The sequence below is a fragment of the Dromiciops gliroides genome, chromosome 3 (genome assembly GCF_019393635.1).
Source record: "Dromiciops gliroides isolate mDroGli1 chromosome 3, mDroGli1.pri, whole genome shotgun sequence".
In the NCBI taxonomy this organism is placed as follows: Eukaryota; Metazoa; Chordata; class Mammalia; order Microbiotheria; family Microbiotheriidae; genus Dromiciops; species Dromiciops gliroides.
In genome coordinates, this window is record NC_057863.1 from 86,975,345 (window position 1) to 86,988,968 (window position 13,624).

General features: G+C 34.5%; 1 protein-coding gene across 3 annotated transcripts in view; it reads left to right on the top strand.

Moving 5' to 3' along the window:
* RAPH1 (Ras association (RalGDS/AF-6) and pleckstrin homology domains 1) overlaps positions 1-13,624 on the top strand; it is a 130,328-nt gene that overhangs the window by 35,978 nt on the left and 80,726 nt on the right. For all 3 annotated transcript variants that reach the window (XM_043991592.1, XM_043991593.1, XM_043991594.1), the window contains exon 2: positions 9,856-9,975. In XM_043991592.1, coding sequence (XP_043847527.1) covers positions 9,856-9,975 — 120 coding nt within the window. The remainder of the gene's footprint in view (positions 1-9,855; positions 9,976-13,624) is intronic.

Sequence of the window (13,624 nt, forward strand, 5' to 3'; positions counted from 1 at the left end):
AACTACAAATTTGGGGACTTTAAAAAGATCATAGGATCCTAGATTTAGATCTGAGCAGGATCTAGTCCAACACGCCTCATTTTACAGTTGAGAAAACTGAGACCAAAAGAGGTTAAGTGCCTTGCCTTCTTTACTTTCTTGGTTGTGCTTCCCCCCCCCCCTTTAGATAATGGCAAAATGCTACCCTAAACCTGATTTGTCTCCATTACGGTAAAACCAGTCAAGTTAGATATATTTAGAGATACATTTGAACTTCTATTACATTTTGTTCACTAGTTCAAGTGTGACTGGAGATCCTAAGCTAAAACAACACCAGGGAAAGCCAAACCTCAATAAAATTGCCATCAGATAGATCAAATGCAAGGACAAAAATACCCAGCATCCATAATTGGGAAGAATATTCTGCAAATTTGCGAGTTACACTTCTGTTACCACTTCTTATCTTCTTGGCTAATCTTTCATTTATTGGTTTTGAGTAAGGTGTCTTATGGTTATTAAGGCCATAAGTAAATAAAAACATTTTAAATACTATACATATGTGTGTGCGTATACATACACACACACATATATACATGTTTGCTTTGCATTTTATTTCTTTTGTTTTTGTTTTTGTTTGTTTTTTGTAGGGCTATGGGGGTTAAGTGACTTGCCCAGGGTCACACAGCTAGTAAGTGTCAAGTGTCTGAGGCTGGATTTGAACTCAGGTACTCCTGAATCCAAGGCCAGTGCTTTATCCACTGTACCACCTAGCTGCTCCTGCATTTTATTTCTTACATTTCAGAGCTAGACTGAGATCATAGATTGTAAAATTTAGAATGGGAACTCAGAAGTCCTCTGGCCCAACCCACTCATTTTATAGCCAAGAAAAGTTAAGTACAGGGAGTTTGAATTTGAATTACTTGCTTAAGGTCACCCAGATAGTAGTCATCAGAGGGAGGATTTGAACCCAGATCCTCTGATTCCAGAACCATTGAACTTTGTTCTGAAAGCTTATGCTCTCAAAACTAAGCATAAGGTTCTGATTAAATAACTGAAATGATATCATCTAAAGATTAATTCAGGCAGGAATTGAGTTCGGACAGTTGGGCTGATTCATAGCCAACCAAATTCAAATAAATTTTGTCATAAGTCTAATAATATTGAGAGTGCTGCTTCCCTAAGAATTGTTGTGTATTTTGAAATCTGTTGACTTCCTTAGAACATAGGCTGCCACAATGTACCAAAGTAGAGATTAATTGAAAACTAATAATTTCCCTTCCCCCAGGTTCTTAATCTAACATGCATGAAATAGCTTGTTGGCAGGATGTTATATTTTACCAGAGCACATTTAGAGAGTAAGAAAGAACTTATTACTAGAGGAATTTAATTAAATTCATACTTCATTTTAAAAATGAAGATCACTTTCAGTTGCTTGTGAAATTTTGTTAACCCTCTTCCCCTTACCCATTGATTTTTGGATTGCTGTCTTTGTGTACCATTAGTCACCATTACTAGACATTCATGATACTGGGGAAATTCAGGTTCTGAAGCCAAAAAGCAAATAGTGGTTTAATTATTGAGTAAGAAAGAAATCAGAACAAAAGGTATTCTATATTTTAGGGAGAAGGCATTGATTTGTAGTTCTTGCAACTGATGTTTTTGGATGGGTTGGGTGGGATCGTTAAAGAACTAACAAATTAAAATTCATTACAATGTCAGATTTTCTGATCTAAGAGGTTGTGTAAAAAACTTTTTGTAGGCTGCTAATTTTGTTTTCGGAGTAAATAGAAAGTGATTTCAGTTTAGAAGGGAGTAAGGTTTAGGAAAAATCAGAATCAGCCTGTGGAGAACAAGGCATACTGTTTCATAGCAGAGTTTATTACCAGAAACTGATTTATAGTTTCCCAGTCTATTTGGAAAAGCAGCAAACTATGGATAAGTTGCTAAATAGTATATTGTCTTATCAAAGCCATTTTTCATACAACACTGAAATTGTGTCAGAAACTCAAAAGGAAAAGAAAGCTAGCAAAAATTTTGTTTGTAAAATGTCAAATAGTGTCTTGGTCACTCCATCATTTCCATTTATTCTGTAGTCTTCTCATAATACTACATTGTTCCACACAAAGATCATGTTAATAATGTTGTTGATTGAAATGCTCTGTAAAGCTACTGAAACTATTTTTTAAAATTCTGTTTTTGAATTAACATAAAGAAGGGTAGCCTGGTAGGCAGGGGTTAGGTGGAACAAAAGCCTGTAATGTTGTTTCTTTTTATAGTATGTCTTGGTTTGCAGTACACTTAGGGGCTAGTGATGTAAATATTAATAATTCACAGGAGAATTGCACTTCAGAATATTTAAACATCCAGATTATTCTTATTTAGTTTGTTTTAAAAAAGCATGGGGGGGGCAGCTATGTGGCACAGTGGATAGAGCACCAGCCCTGGATTCAGGAGAACCTGAGTTCAAATCCGGCCTCAGACACTTGACACTTACTAGCTGTGTGACCCTGGGCAAGTCACTTAACCCCCATTGCCCCGCAAAAAAAAAAAAAAAGAAAAAAGCATGGAAACTACAAGGATTCAGAAGAAAGAGGAAATTGAAAATTTGTTAAACCTTCTCATAAAGGTAGAGAATTAGCATTAGAGTTACTTTTGGTTATTCTTAGACTAGCCTAAGTAATCTGAATAACCAGGCCATAAATTTCGAAAGGTTCTTTCCATTGACTTTTCCAAATAGATTTTTCTATCTTTGATAGACAAAATATAGAAAAGGCCATTAATATATTGATACAGAGTTCTCTTCCTAAGGCACAGGCCTGACCCCATTATAGAAAAATTGCTTGTAGGATTAAATACATACTACTAAGATGTATTTAAGGTCTTTCATGGTCTTGCACCAATGTTTTTCCAAACTTATGTCATATTACTTAATTCAAAAATTCAACAAACAAGTGGCTAATATATTCAAGGTACTGTGCTAGGTAATGGAGCTAAGTGACAAAAATGAAATAGTTGCTGTTCTTCAGGAGCCCTCAGTCTACTATGCATATTAAACGTATATGGTATGTATACATTTAAATATATGCAATGTAATATGAGGGGAAAGGGAGGGAGACAGAGAGACTTCCCAGCTTATGTAACTTTGAGCAAATTATTAAATCTCTGGACCTCAATTCTCTCATATGTAAGATGAGGGACTTGAACTAGAATTCAGAGATTCTTAAGCATTTTTGTTTGTAATAGACCTTTTGGCAGTCTGCTGTAGCCTATCGATGCCTCAGAATAGTGTTTTTAAATGCATAAAACATATAGGACTGTAAAGGTTAGTGAAAATAAAAGACATAATTTTTTCCCCATACAGGTTCACAGATCCCCTGAAATCTATTCATGGGCCCCTTTTTTTGTGGGGGGAGGTCCATAAGCACTAGGTTAAGAACCCCTGGTAAATAACCAACCTAAACCTATGATCTTATCCTGTGAATTGAGAGTGGAGAGGAAGGATAAATCATTCAAGCTGAGCCTTAAAAGAAGATAATAGTCAACAAGTATTAAGTGCTTTGTATCTCCTAGGCACTGTGCTAGGTACTGGGGATCTAAGTATGAAGAATGAATTGCTCTCTACAGTCTCAATGAATTTACATCCTAATAGGGGAGACAGCAGGTACATAGAAAAATATATCTGGCATAAATCTAAAGTTGATAAATATGTACCTGTACAAAGTAGTTAATTACAGTGAGGCAGTTTAAGATGGAGGGCACTAGCCGTTGGAGTTAAGGAAAGGCTTCATGAAGATGCTTGAGGTGCTCTTCTTTTTCTTTTTTTTCTTTTTTTGGTGGCAGGGAAGGCAGTCGGATTTGAGTTGCATCTTAAAATGAAGAAGACACTACTCTGAGGTAAAGATCAGTAGGGCAATGCAGGGGAGTGCATTTCAGGCATAGAAGATAGCCCATGCAAAGGCATTAGCTTACATAGGGCTTTAATTGCTAAACAGAGGAGTTGGGAGCTGCTGAAGTTGCCTAGAGAGAGTTTAAAAGGAGACAAGAGCTCAAGACAAAACCTTGTGGAACACTCACCATTAGGGAATGTGATGTGGATTATGAATCAACAAGGGAGACTAAGGATAGGTTAGACAAGTAGGCAAACCAGGGGAATTGAATATCACTAAAACCCCAGAATGGAAAGAACATCTAGAAGAGGGTGGTCAAGAGAAGGTTTGAAATAGCACCTGAGGGGGGATAGGGTGGGGCAAGTTGAGAATCAATTTGGAAGAAGTAAAAGGTACCATAAGTTCCGAGGTGAGGTTGGATAACCTGAATTTGTCATTTATACAGCTTTGGAATAAGAGCGAAGAGAGAGGATGGTGGGAGTAATCCAGGGCTAAATTTTGACAAAAGAGTGATGCTAGGGTAATCAGAAAAGAGATTGAAGAGCAGAGGGCAGTGTAGAGTTGAAATGGCAAACTGTTTCCTTGAAATTGGAGAATGAGTAGAATGAAGGACCATTCATTTATATCAGCTCACTGCTTGTCATTCAGAAAGTTACAGAGACACCTCTGACCTTTTGTTTCCATTTCTTCAACTACATTATTCTTTTTTTTTTTTTTTTGGTGAGGCAATTGTGGGGTTAAGTGACCTGCCCAGGGTCACACAGCTAGTAAGTGTTAAGTGTCTGAAGCCAGATTTGAACTCAGGTACTCCTGAATCCAGGGCTGGTGCTCTAACCACTGTACCACCTAGCTGCCCCCAACTACATTATTCTTAATAGAATATTTAGTAGAACAAAGTAGTAGAATAGTTTCAGGATTTTTTTTTTTACTCTTTTAAAAAATTTCATTTACCCTCTTTTGGTTTTAGAATTCTCTTCTTAAAGAATATACCTATTTCTTGGAGTCAGGAAAGTGTGAGTGTAGATTTTACCTCTGACCCTTAGTAGTTTTGTGATAGGGGTAAGTCACAATCTCTCAGGGCAGCATGCTTTAGTCTGTGTCTTAATTGCTGTTTGAAATAAACTTAATTCTCTTTTGATTTACTGGTAAAAATAAAGTAAAAAAATCTGAGAAATAGTACATCTTAGTACAAGTGAACTCTGCTAGTTGGAGGTCTAATTTATGAAAATTTCAGTGTATAACACTTGTTCTCGTTTATAACCTGAGCTGTAGAAAAAGTGTTGATTTTCTGTAGGGCTCATACATGCACTCCCTTGGATTGACTCTGTATTCATGACTTATCAAGTCAATATTTTGGTGTTGAACCAGTTCACAAATTTGTCAAGCAAAATCTTTCCCCTCTGGTTCCAAAACAAAACTTTACCTTCCTTTGTAACAAAGAAAACTAATTAAAGAAAAATGTTTAATAGAGTGACTTTCTGATAATATATACAACCTTCTGCCCTAGTACACCTCCTTTTATCTGCAGAGAGAAAAGAGATGTTTCACAGTTGGGTCTCTGGAACCATTATTTGAAAACAAACATTTCCAACTGTTTTCTGGATAGTTCCACTTAGTTTATAAGATCATGGTAACAGGATGTCATATGAACCTATTAAACTAAAACTGAGGAAGAGTGGTACAGAGGAAAGACCACTTCACTTACTCTGAAATAGAAGACCTGGATTCCATTCCCAGCCCTTACTCTTGTTGTCTGTATAGCCTCTGGTCTTTAAATCATTGATAAAATGAGTTAGGCTTAGATGATTTCTGAATTCCACCTCTAGATCTATGATCCTACAACCCAGAAAGTTAAAATGATTGACTCAAGGTTACATAGCTGATTTGATGACAGAACTTCAGGGAAACTCCATGTCCCTTGACCTCAGTGTTCTTTTCATTAGACACACTATTTTCTTTATCTTTCTCCCCATCTAGATCTCATCCTATCTCATTATTGTTTCTGATTTTGGTCCTGCCCCTGCTTATCCAGTCATAGAATCTCAGGAAACTTTACAGATCAGCATCTTACATTTATCCTCTTCTCTTCTTTCTTGCCAGTGATTAGCTTCAGATCTTAATTACTTCTTGCCTAAACTTTTTTGCAATACCCTCCTGAATGGTCTCCCTGTCATTACTTTTTCTTTCCTTCTGTTACTGCCTAATACCCTCCCCCTCCACCCCACCAATGCATCCAAACACATTGCTACCAAATTTTCTTTCCTAAAGCTTAGGTCTGATTATGTTATTTTCTTCCTTTAAAAAAAAAAGTACAATGCCAAACTCTTCTAACTTTCAAGAAATAATTTGGGCCCAGTCTACTTTATCTCCCAATACTGCCTTAACATACCCTATATTCCAATAAAATGACTATTTGTTTTACATATGTGTGTGTGTGTGTATAATATATATATATATTATATATATATATATATATATATATATATAGTTCTTTGCATCCTCCATCTTGTATACAAAAAGCACTTGATATATATTAATTGAAAGAGTTTATTGAAAGACTGTTTAAAATCAGGAATGTTAGCCAAATTTCCATCTTTGTGACAAGTTTCACATCTTTCTAGTGCCTGGTCAGACATTTTAAAAGGTTTCATTAGATAGCAAGATGCCATATCTGGTGCTCATTTTAACACCTGTCTTCTTTTTGTGAGAATCCATTAGAATTCTATATCATGCATATTTATTTCTAAATTAAAATTTAAAATAGCTTTATAAGATCCATCCATACTTCTAGAAATGTTGCATAACAGGCTTGGAAATACTGAGCTAATTATATAGTGTTTTTCTTAAATGAGGGGTGGGCAGTCTGAAGTTCTTGTTCACCCTTAGGCAGGAATTTTCCTAATGAGATAACTACATTTACATATACATACACATGCATAATATGTGTATATGTATTATATACATACATAATACAGTATGTAGTTACTGAGGAAACTTGGTGAGTATTCTGTGTTTAGAGCATGTGACAGTTTGTATTCCTGGCATTATCCAGTTTCATTTGAGCAGAATCAATGTATAGAAATTTGTAGCCATATGTATGGTGAATGAGGTTCATTGACTATGAATTGAATGATAATTTTGCATTTATGTTCAGCCAGATTCCTTAGACTCAGAGTTAGACATTTTAGCAATATTGTCATTTAATAGTAATTATATATTACTATATACACGTATATTAACAAATAATTCTATTTTCAAACTCTTTCCTTAATACCAGTATTAATAACTACCTGAAAGAAAGATTACACCAGACCCTTGACATAACAATGTCAGGTTTTTCCACTTTTTAACTTATTACGGTTTTGGTATCTACCTTTGTTTTGATGAGATACAAAATATATCTCCTTTGTACTAAATTGTATTTTAGCAAATTTCAAAGTCCAATATTATTAAATTTGCATCAGTTCAATATACAGACTTTGATGGAATACAGTTGAAATGTGCCCTAAAAAATTGTGCAAATTCCATTTGGGTAAATGGTCTTACCTTAGATTCTGGGGAGGAAAACACTTTAAAGGAAACTTGCAGTGTGTCTTTTTGTAAAGTAAGTAATTATTCCCTAATTTATCCATGTGATAAGTTCATATTCTTATATACTTTTCTTAAAATGAGGCAAACCCAATCATAATTTACTCGAGTATTTCAAGGATCAAACGATTTATCCTTTTGCGACCAACCTCCACTGATGCAGTTGGTCCTGAAGAGCTAGTATAGCCAAAAATATTATTCACTAGGAAATAGTCAATTTGTCCCTGGGGTTTTTTTGTGTACAAAGCATTTCAGCAAAACCTAACAAAGCTCATGCTATTATGAAGCATCAATGAAGGACTTTGTGGTAATCACGCTTAATGACTATTTTAATTTTGTGATTAAAATGTAGGATGGTGCTTCCTTTCTAGAAATTGTGTTCTCAAGTTTGTGCCTAAAGTTTTTAAGTGTTGCTCTTTACTTAGTTTGTTAGCCAATAGAATATTTCTCTAAATGGTTTACTTTATGCGAATCACAAAGTTTCTCTCTTTTTTTCCCCAAGATCTCTCAGTTCTGATACAGGTTCTTCTTCTTGAGGAATAGAAATTGTTATTTTCTCAGTGAAGCAAGGCATGATCATGCTTCTCTGACTAATGTATCAGGACACACCAGTACATTGTAAAAGCTTAAATATTGCAGTAAACTGGGCTGTTCCCACCACTCAGGCTCAACTTGCCCACCTTCATAGACTGGCATTGAGATCCCCCTATCCATCTTATGACATTGCTCCTCCAATAAGTAAATAAAACTTTTTTTTTTAACATTCCCTACTCCTAGGAATTATTATGCTTTTACATTTTAGTAACAATAAGGGAGCTCATCCAAGTCTACTTCATGGCAGCCAGGTTGCCATTATTATTTTTTCTTTCTTTGTTGCTTTATCAGTCATAGATATTATTTCATGAGGTCTTTCTTTAACCTCTCCTCTCCATCAATGACCTTCCAATTTGATATTTTATCAGGTCATTTCGGAATACTAGGCTTTGTCAGACATCAGTCTGACCCTGTTTCCATTGGGTGTACTATGATAAATCCAAGTCTTAAAATGTATTGTGAAATGGAGGTAGTTGAAAAGCGCTTAGATTTCAGCATTATTAAACAAGGATTAGTTTGGGTGATATTACTGTGAAAGACATTAGCAATGATTCAAAATAATTTTATATTGCAACCACAGCAGAATGTCTGAATAAGTTCTTTAGTTATACCATTTCCTTTTCCTATTCTCTAAATAAACAGAATTATTAACTGAATTAACTTGTTCATTTTTTAGGTATGCACTTTTTTAGGAAGAAATTCCTTTTATCAAAGTATTTTTAACAAAGTTGTAACAATTACGTATGTGTGGGGGCAACTAGGTGGCACAGTGGATAAAGCACCAACCCTATATTCAGGAGGACCTGAGTTCAGATCCAGCCTCAGACATCTGACACTTACTAGTTGTGTGACCCTGGGCAAGTCACTTAACCCTCATTGCCCTTCCCCCCCAAAAAAATACATGTGTGTGTGTTCAAAGATTTTAAAATTTTGTTGCTTTTCCCTTTCGTGGAGAATGGGGAGTCAGGTAGGGGGCTGTTGTGACATGAGATTATATGGAAGGTTTTTTAAAGGGTAAAAGGTGAGGATGGAGTAAAGTAGAAGAAGAAAGAAAAACTAGGATATTTTTGAAATTTAGCAAATGGTCATTGAAACAAAGCATTAGGCTGTATTGGCCCTGCCTTCATAATTGCTTATGCATCTGTATCTCTATAGCTGCTTTGGAGTCTAACGGGTTAAATAAAATAATGATGTCTGTTTGAGATGTTCTGAAGCTATTTTTTTCCTGTTTTGGAGATGGATGCAGGAGAGGTTTATCTAGAAAGAAATCAGAATGTTAAAGCCAGAGAGAGATTAAAAATATCAGAAACAGATCTAGTCACTTAGTGAAGGTCACACATTATTTAAAGAGTTCTTTTGACTCCCATTCTAGCATTTTTTCCTACCACATAATAAAATGTGATCTACTGATTGGTAGGAAAGCTCTGGGAACAATAGTGGATTATTGGGGGCAGCTAGGTGGCACAGTGGATAAAGCACCAACCCTGGATTCAGGAGGACCTGAGTTCAAATCTGGCCTCAGACACTTGACACTTACTAGCTGTGTAACCTTGTGCAAGTCACTTAACCCCCATTGCCCCATTTTTTTAAAATAGTTGATTATTGACTCTGTCGTTTACAATTCTTGGGCTAACATAGCAAATAGCTTATTTCTCACTTGTCTGTTTTGTTTGATTCCATTTGACAAGAAAATCAACAATATACTTAAAACTTACGTACTGAATGTAGGTGATTTTTAAGAATAGACTTGTTAGAAATTTGGTATTTATTGTCATTAAAGTACTATGGTGAATTTCTTGTATTTCAGATGGAGCAGTTATCAGATGAAGAACTTGACCATGGTGCTGAAGAAGACAGTGACAAAGAAGATCAGGATCTGGACAAAATGTTTGGGGCTTGGCTTGGGGAGCTAGACAAACTTACACAGGTCAGAAAGAGTTTAGGAATAAATGGTTTAGGACTTGAAAGTATCATGTACTTACTAACTCATTCTTTAACTTAAGGATCTACATGAACTAAAAAGTGAAATGAAATATTACACAAAAGGAGGAAAAAACATACTAAAAAGAGAGCAAATAGTAACTTTAGGAAATGTGATTTTATGTGGTAATTTTGAACATTTAAAAATATTTCAGCATACAGTATTTAGGTGCAGAAAATGGCATAAAGGAAATAAGTATTTGATGAAACTAATGTATAATCACATTTTAATAATTTTTAAAAGCTTGTAATTTTGGTAGGATTTCACAACTTGAGCAAATCCAGGCAGATCCAAGTCAAATGACAAAAATTGCACATCATTTTACTTAATAATATTGTCTTTCTGTACATATTTTCAAACTTCTGTCAATATCTAACTTTAAGACTTAATTTAGGCCACTAAAAATAGCTTTTTCCTATAGTTTGCTCTTACTGGGTATCTTGATTTAAAGAAGAATGAGATTTTTTTGTTTGTTTCTCTTCTGGAAAAGGTTGAAGATGACACTTGATTCTATCATCCAAGAAATTTTACTTTAAAGATTCTTTCCCTTTTCTAAACAAAATGAATAAATATAATGCTGACTCCAAGACACTGTTGGACACAATATCCAGCTTTGCAATAATGAATTTTACATTAATGGCCAATAGATTTTACAGAGTAAAAGAACTAGTGAGCATTTTATTTTATTAGCTATTTTATTTTGAAGTGGCTTTAAGTACCAGCATAGTTAAATTATTTTCAACTTGAAAGGTCTTCCAGAGATTAAACTTAAATTTATAAAATTTTCTATAATTTCATAGCTAGTGAGAAATTTAAAGATCTTATATAAATATTTTCTGCTCACTTTTGTTTTTGTACCCAATTATCAAAATAAATCTAGAAAGTTTAATAAATGAAACTAGTTTATTTTTTAAATAATTAAAACTAATATAATAGACAAATCATTGGGTAGTATAATTAAAGAGGAAAACCAGCTGATTAGTATAAAAAATGAAAAAAAATTCACAGCAAATGAAGAATAAAGGAAATTTGTTCATTATCTTACCCAGCTATGTGCCAACAAAACTAATTCAGTTAGATGGATGAATATTTCCAAAAATTAAAAATGCCGAAATTATCACAAGAAATAGAGAATTTAAATAACCAAATATTAGTAAAAGAAATTGAATAACACATGAACAAACTCTCAGTGGGGGAGAGAGGAAGGCACAAGATTAACAAATGAATTCTTTCAAATATTAAAAAAAAATTTCAAATATTACACAAACTATTTGCAGCCAAAAAAAGGGAAAAGCAATTCCTACCAAATCCTTTCTATAATACAGATTTCATTTGGATATCTAAAACCGGAAGATGTAAAACATAGAGAAAACTATAGACCAAGATCCCTGATAAATATTGGCATGAACATTTTAAATAAAATGTTAGCAAGGGGGTAGACTAACACACCAAAAAGATCATAAACTTTGACTGTGTTGGATTTATACCAGGAATTCAGGGTTGTTTCAAATTAGGAAAACTGTAAACACAATCAACAAGAACAACAAAAATCAGATGATTACATCAATAGAGCAAAAAAAAACCTTTCTAACCAAAATATTCATTTCTATTTTAAAAAAAAATACTACAAAGCAGGAATAAATAGATCTTTCCTTAATATGAAAAATATCTACAACCAAGAGTCATCATTATATGCAATGACGATAAACTAGAATTCTTTCCAATAAGAGCACAGGTAAAACAAAGTTGTAAAGTCCCTAGAGAGTCAGTTAAAACTTGAAACTATTGAAACTATTTATAAATTCAATAGTGTGTATATGTGTGTGTCTTTATATGTAATATACATTTATATTAAAAATAAATCCACATATAAATCATCAGCATTTCTATATAATACCAACAAAATTCAGGAAGTCAAAGAAAGATTCCATTTTAAATAGCTGTAGAATGTACCCTGTAGAATACATAAATATAAATGTAACTTTATGTATATTTGTATAAAATATATGGATATATATCTATAATATACAAATATGTATGTAAAATCATTCAGAAATATAAATAAACCATAGAATATATAAATAAGTAAGGACATAGAGGTAGCAACATGGTCTTTGACTTCAGCAGACTTTCAGCTGTATTATGCTGTCGATAGATAGGGGCCGGTTCCTTGTTAATACTCTTCATTATTGTTGCGTTCAACTTATTCTCTATTCAGGCAGTACTCTTCATTGTATTCTGGTAGCTTTACTTGGCTTGTTACTATCTGATTTCAGAAAAAGGGGAGGGCTAGGTATTTTAATTTCTGATGGTTTTGTAAAATGAAGTCAGTAGGTTGGAACCCCCTGGGAGTAACACCTTGAGGTTTAAGGGTACTCTAGGGGACAAACTCTTAAAACTATAAATCACAAACTCTCACTGTTACATTTCTCTTTAATAGTTAGCCAGTATCTACAACTAGTTCCAAGCAAGGGCATTTCCTGAGATGTCATTACAAGAACAGTAGTAAAATATAGTTTAAAAAAATCATTCTCCCTATTACCACAGGACAGTCTTTCTCACAACTAAATACATCATTGATGAGGAAAGTAGGAATACATTTAGAGTACCCTGATAGAACGCAGGTGGCTAAGGCAAATTGCACTTGTGGCAGTGCAAGACCCTAATGTCCTTTTACTTCTCATGGTATCTTCATGCTTTATGCATGTCTTCAGGGCAAGTTTCTAGCGTGGCTTCCTGGGCCTATTAACACAGCTTAGCTCCTTATGACCAGGTCTAACTTTTCCTCTCAGTTCACAGAGCTCCTCCTGTCTTGTGCCCCTATTCATTTGTCCTGCTCTATGTTTGAGTGTCTTGATACTAGATATCCTGGCCATTGGAGTTGGTAGGAGGTGATAGATATCTCTTCCTCCTCGTTTTCCTTTTCCTCCCCTTTATTTTTCTGTCCCTAACCTCTCCCCTTACCCCCAAGGAATACTTCCCTTTCAAGAACTGAGTGATTTTTCTTCTATAATTGGCTCTCTTCTCTGTTATGAAAAGTCATACTTAGAGACCTGTCTTGCCTCTCAATTTTTTTGAGAGCTACCAAGGACATAACCAACAGCTAGTTACCTAATAATTTTGATCGCAGAACTTCTTCACAATTCATAAAGGTGTAACAAGTTCTAAGTTCTTTCTACTAAAACCTTGTCTCATTTGCTTTTTATGTGGTTTTTCAACTGGGCTGAAGAGAATAAATTGATCAGAGGTATCCTGGTCAATTCCTCTAGACTCTCAATTATATTTGGTAAATACTGGCATTTATAAAAGGAAGATTTTTCAATGAATTTGAAAATATATCCCTCATGCCCAAGTGGATCTTTGGTCCCATCACTTTAGGAGTTCTCTTTAACCATGCAGATCTTTACGGTATTTTCCTCTACTCTGTGATTCTTGTCCATATCTTCCCAAAAGTTCCTTCATATCTCCCGATACCACGAGATTTCCAGTAGAACACTTTGGTTAATTACTTGTCATCCCTCTTTCTCTGCCTAGGACCAGCCCACCTTTTTCTGTCATATAATTCCTTGAAGACCTCTTTTACTCCTGTTTTTTT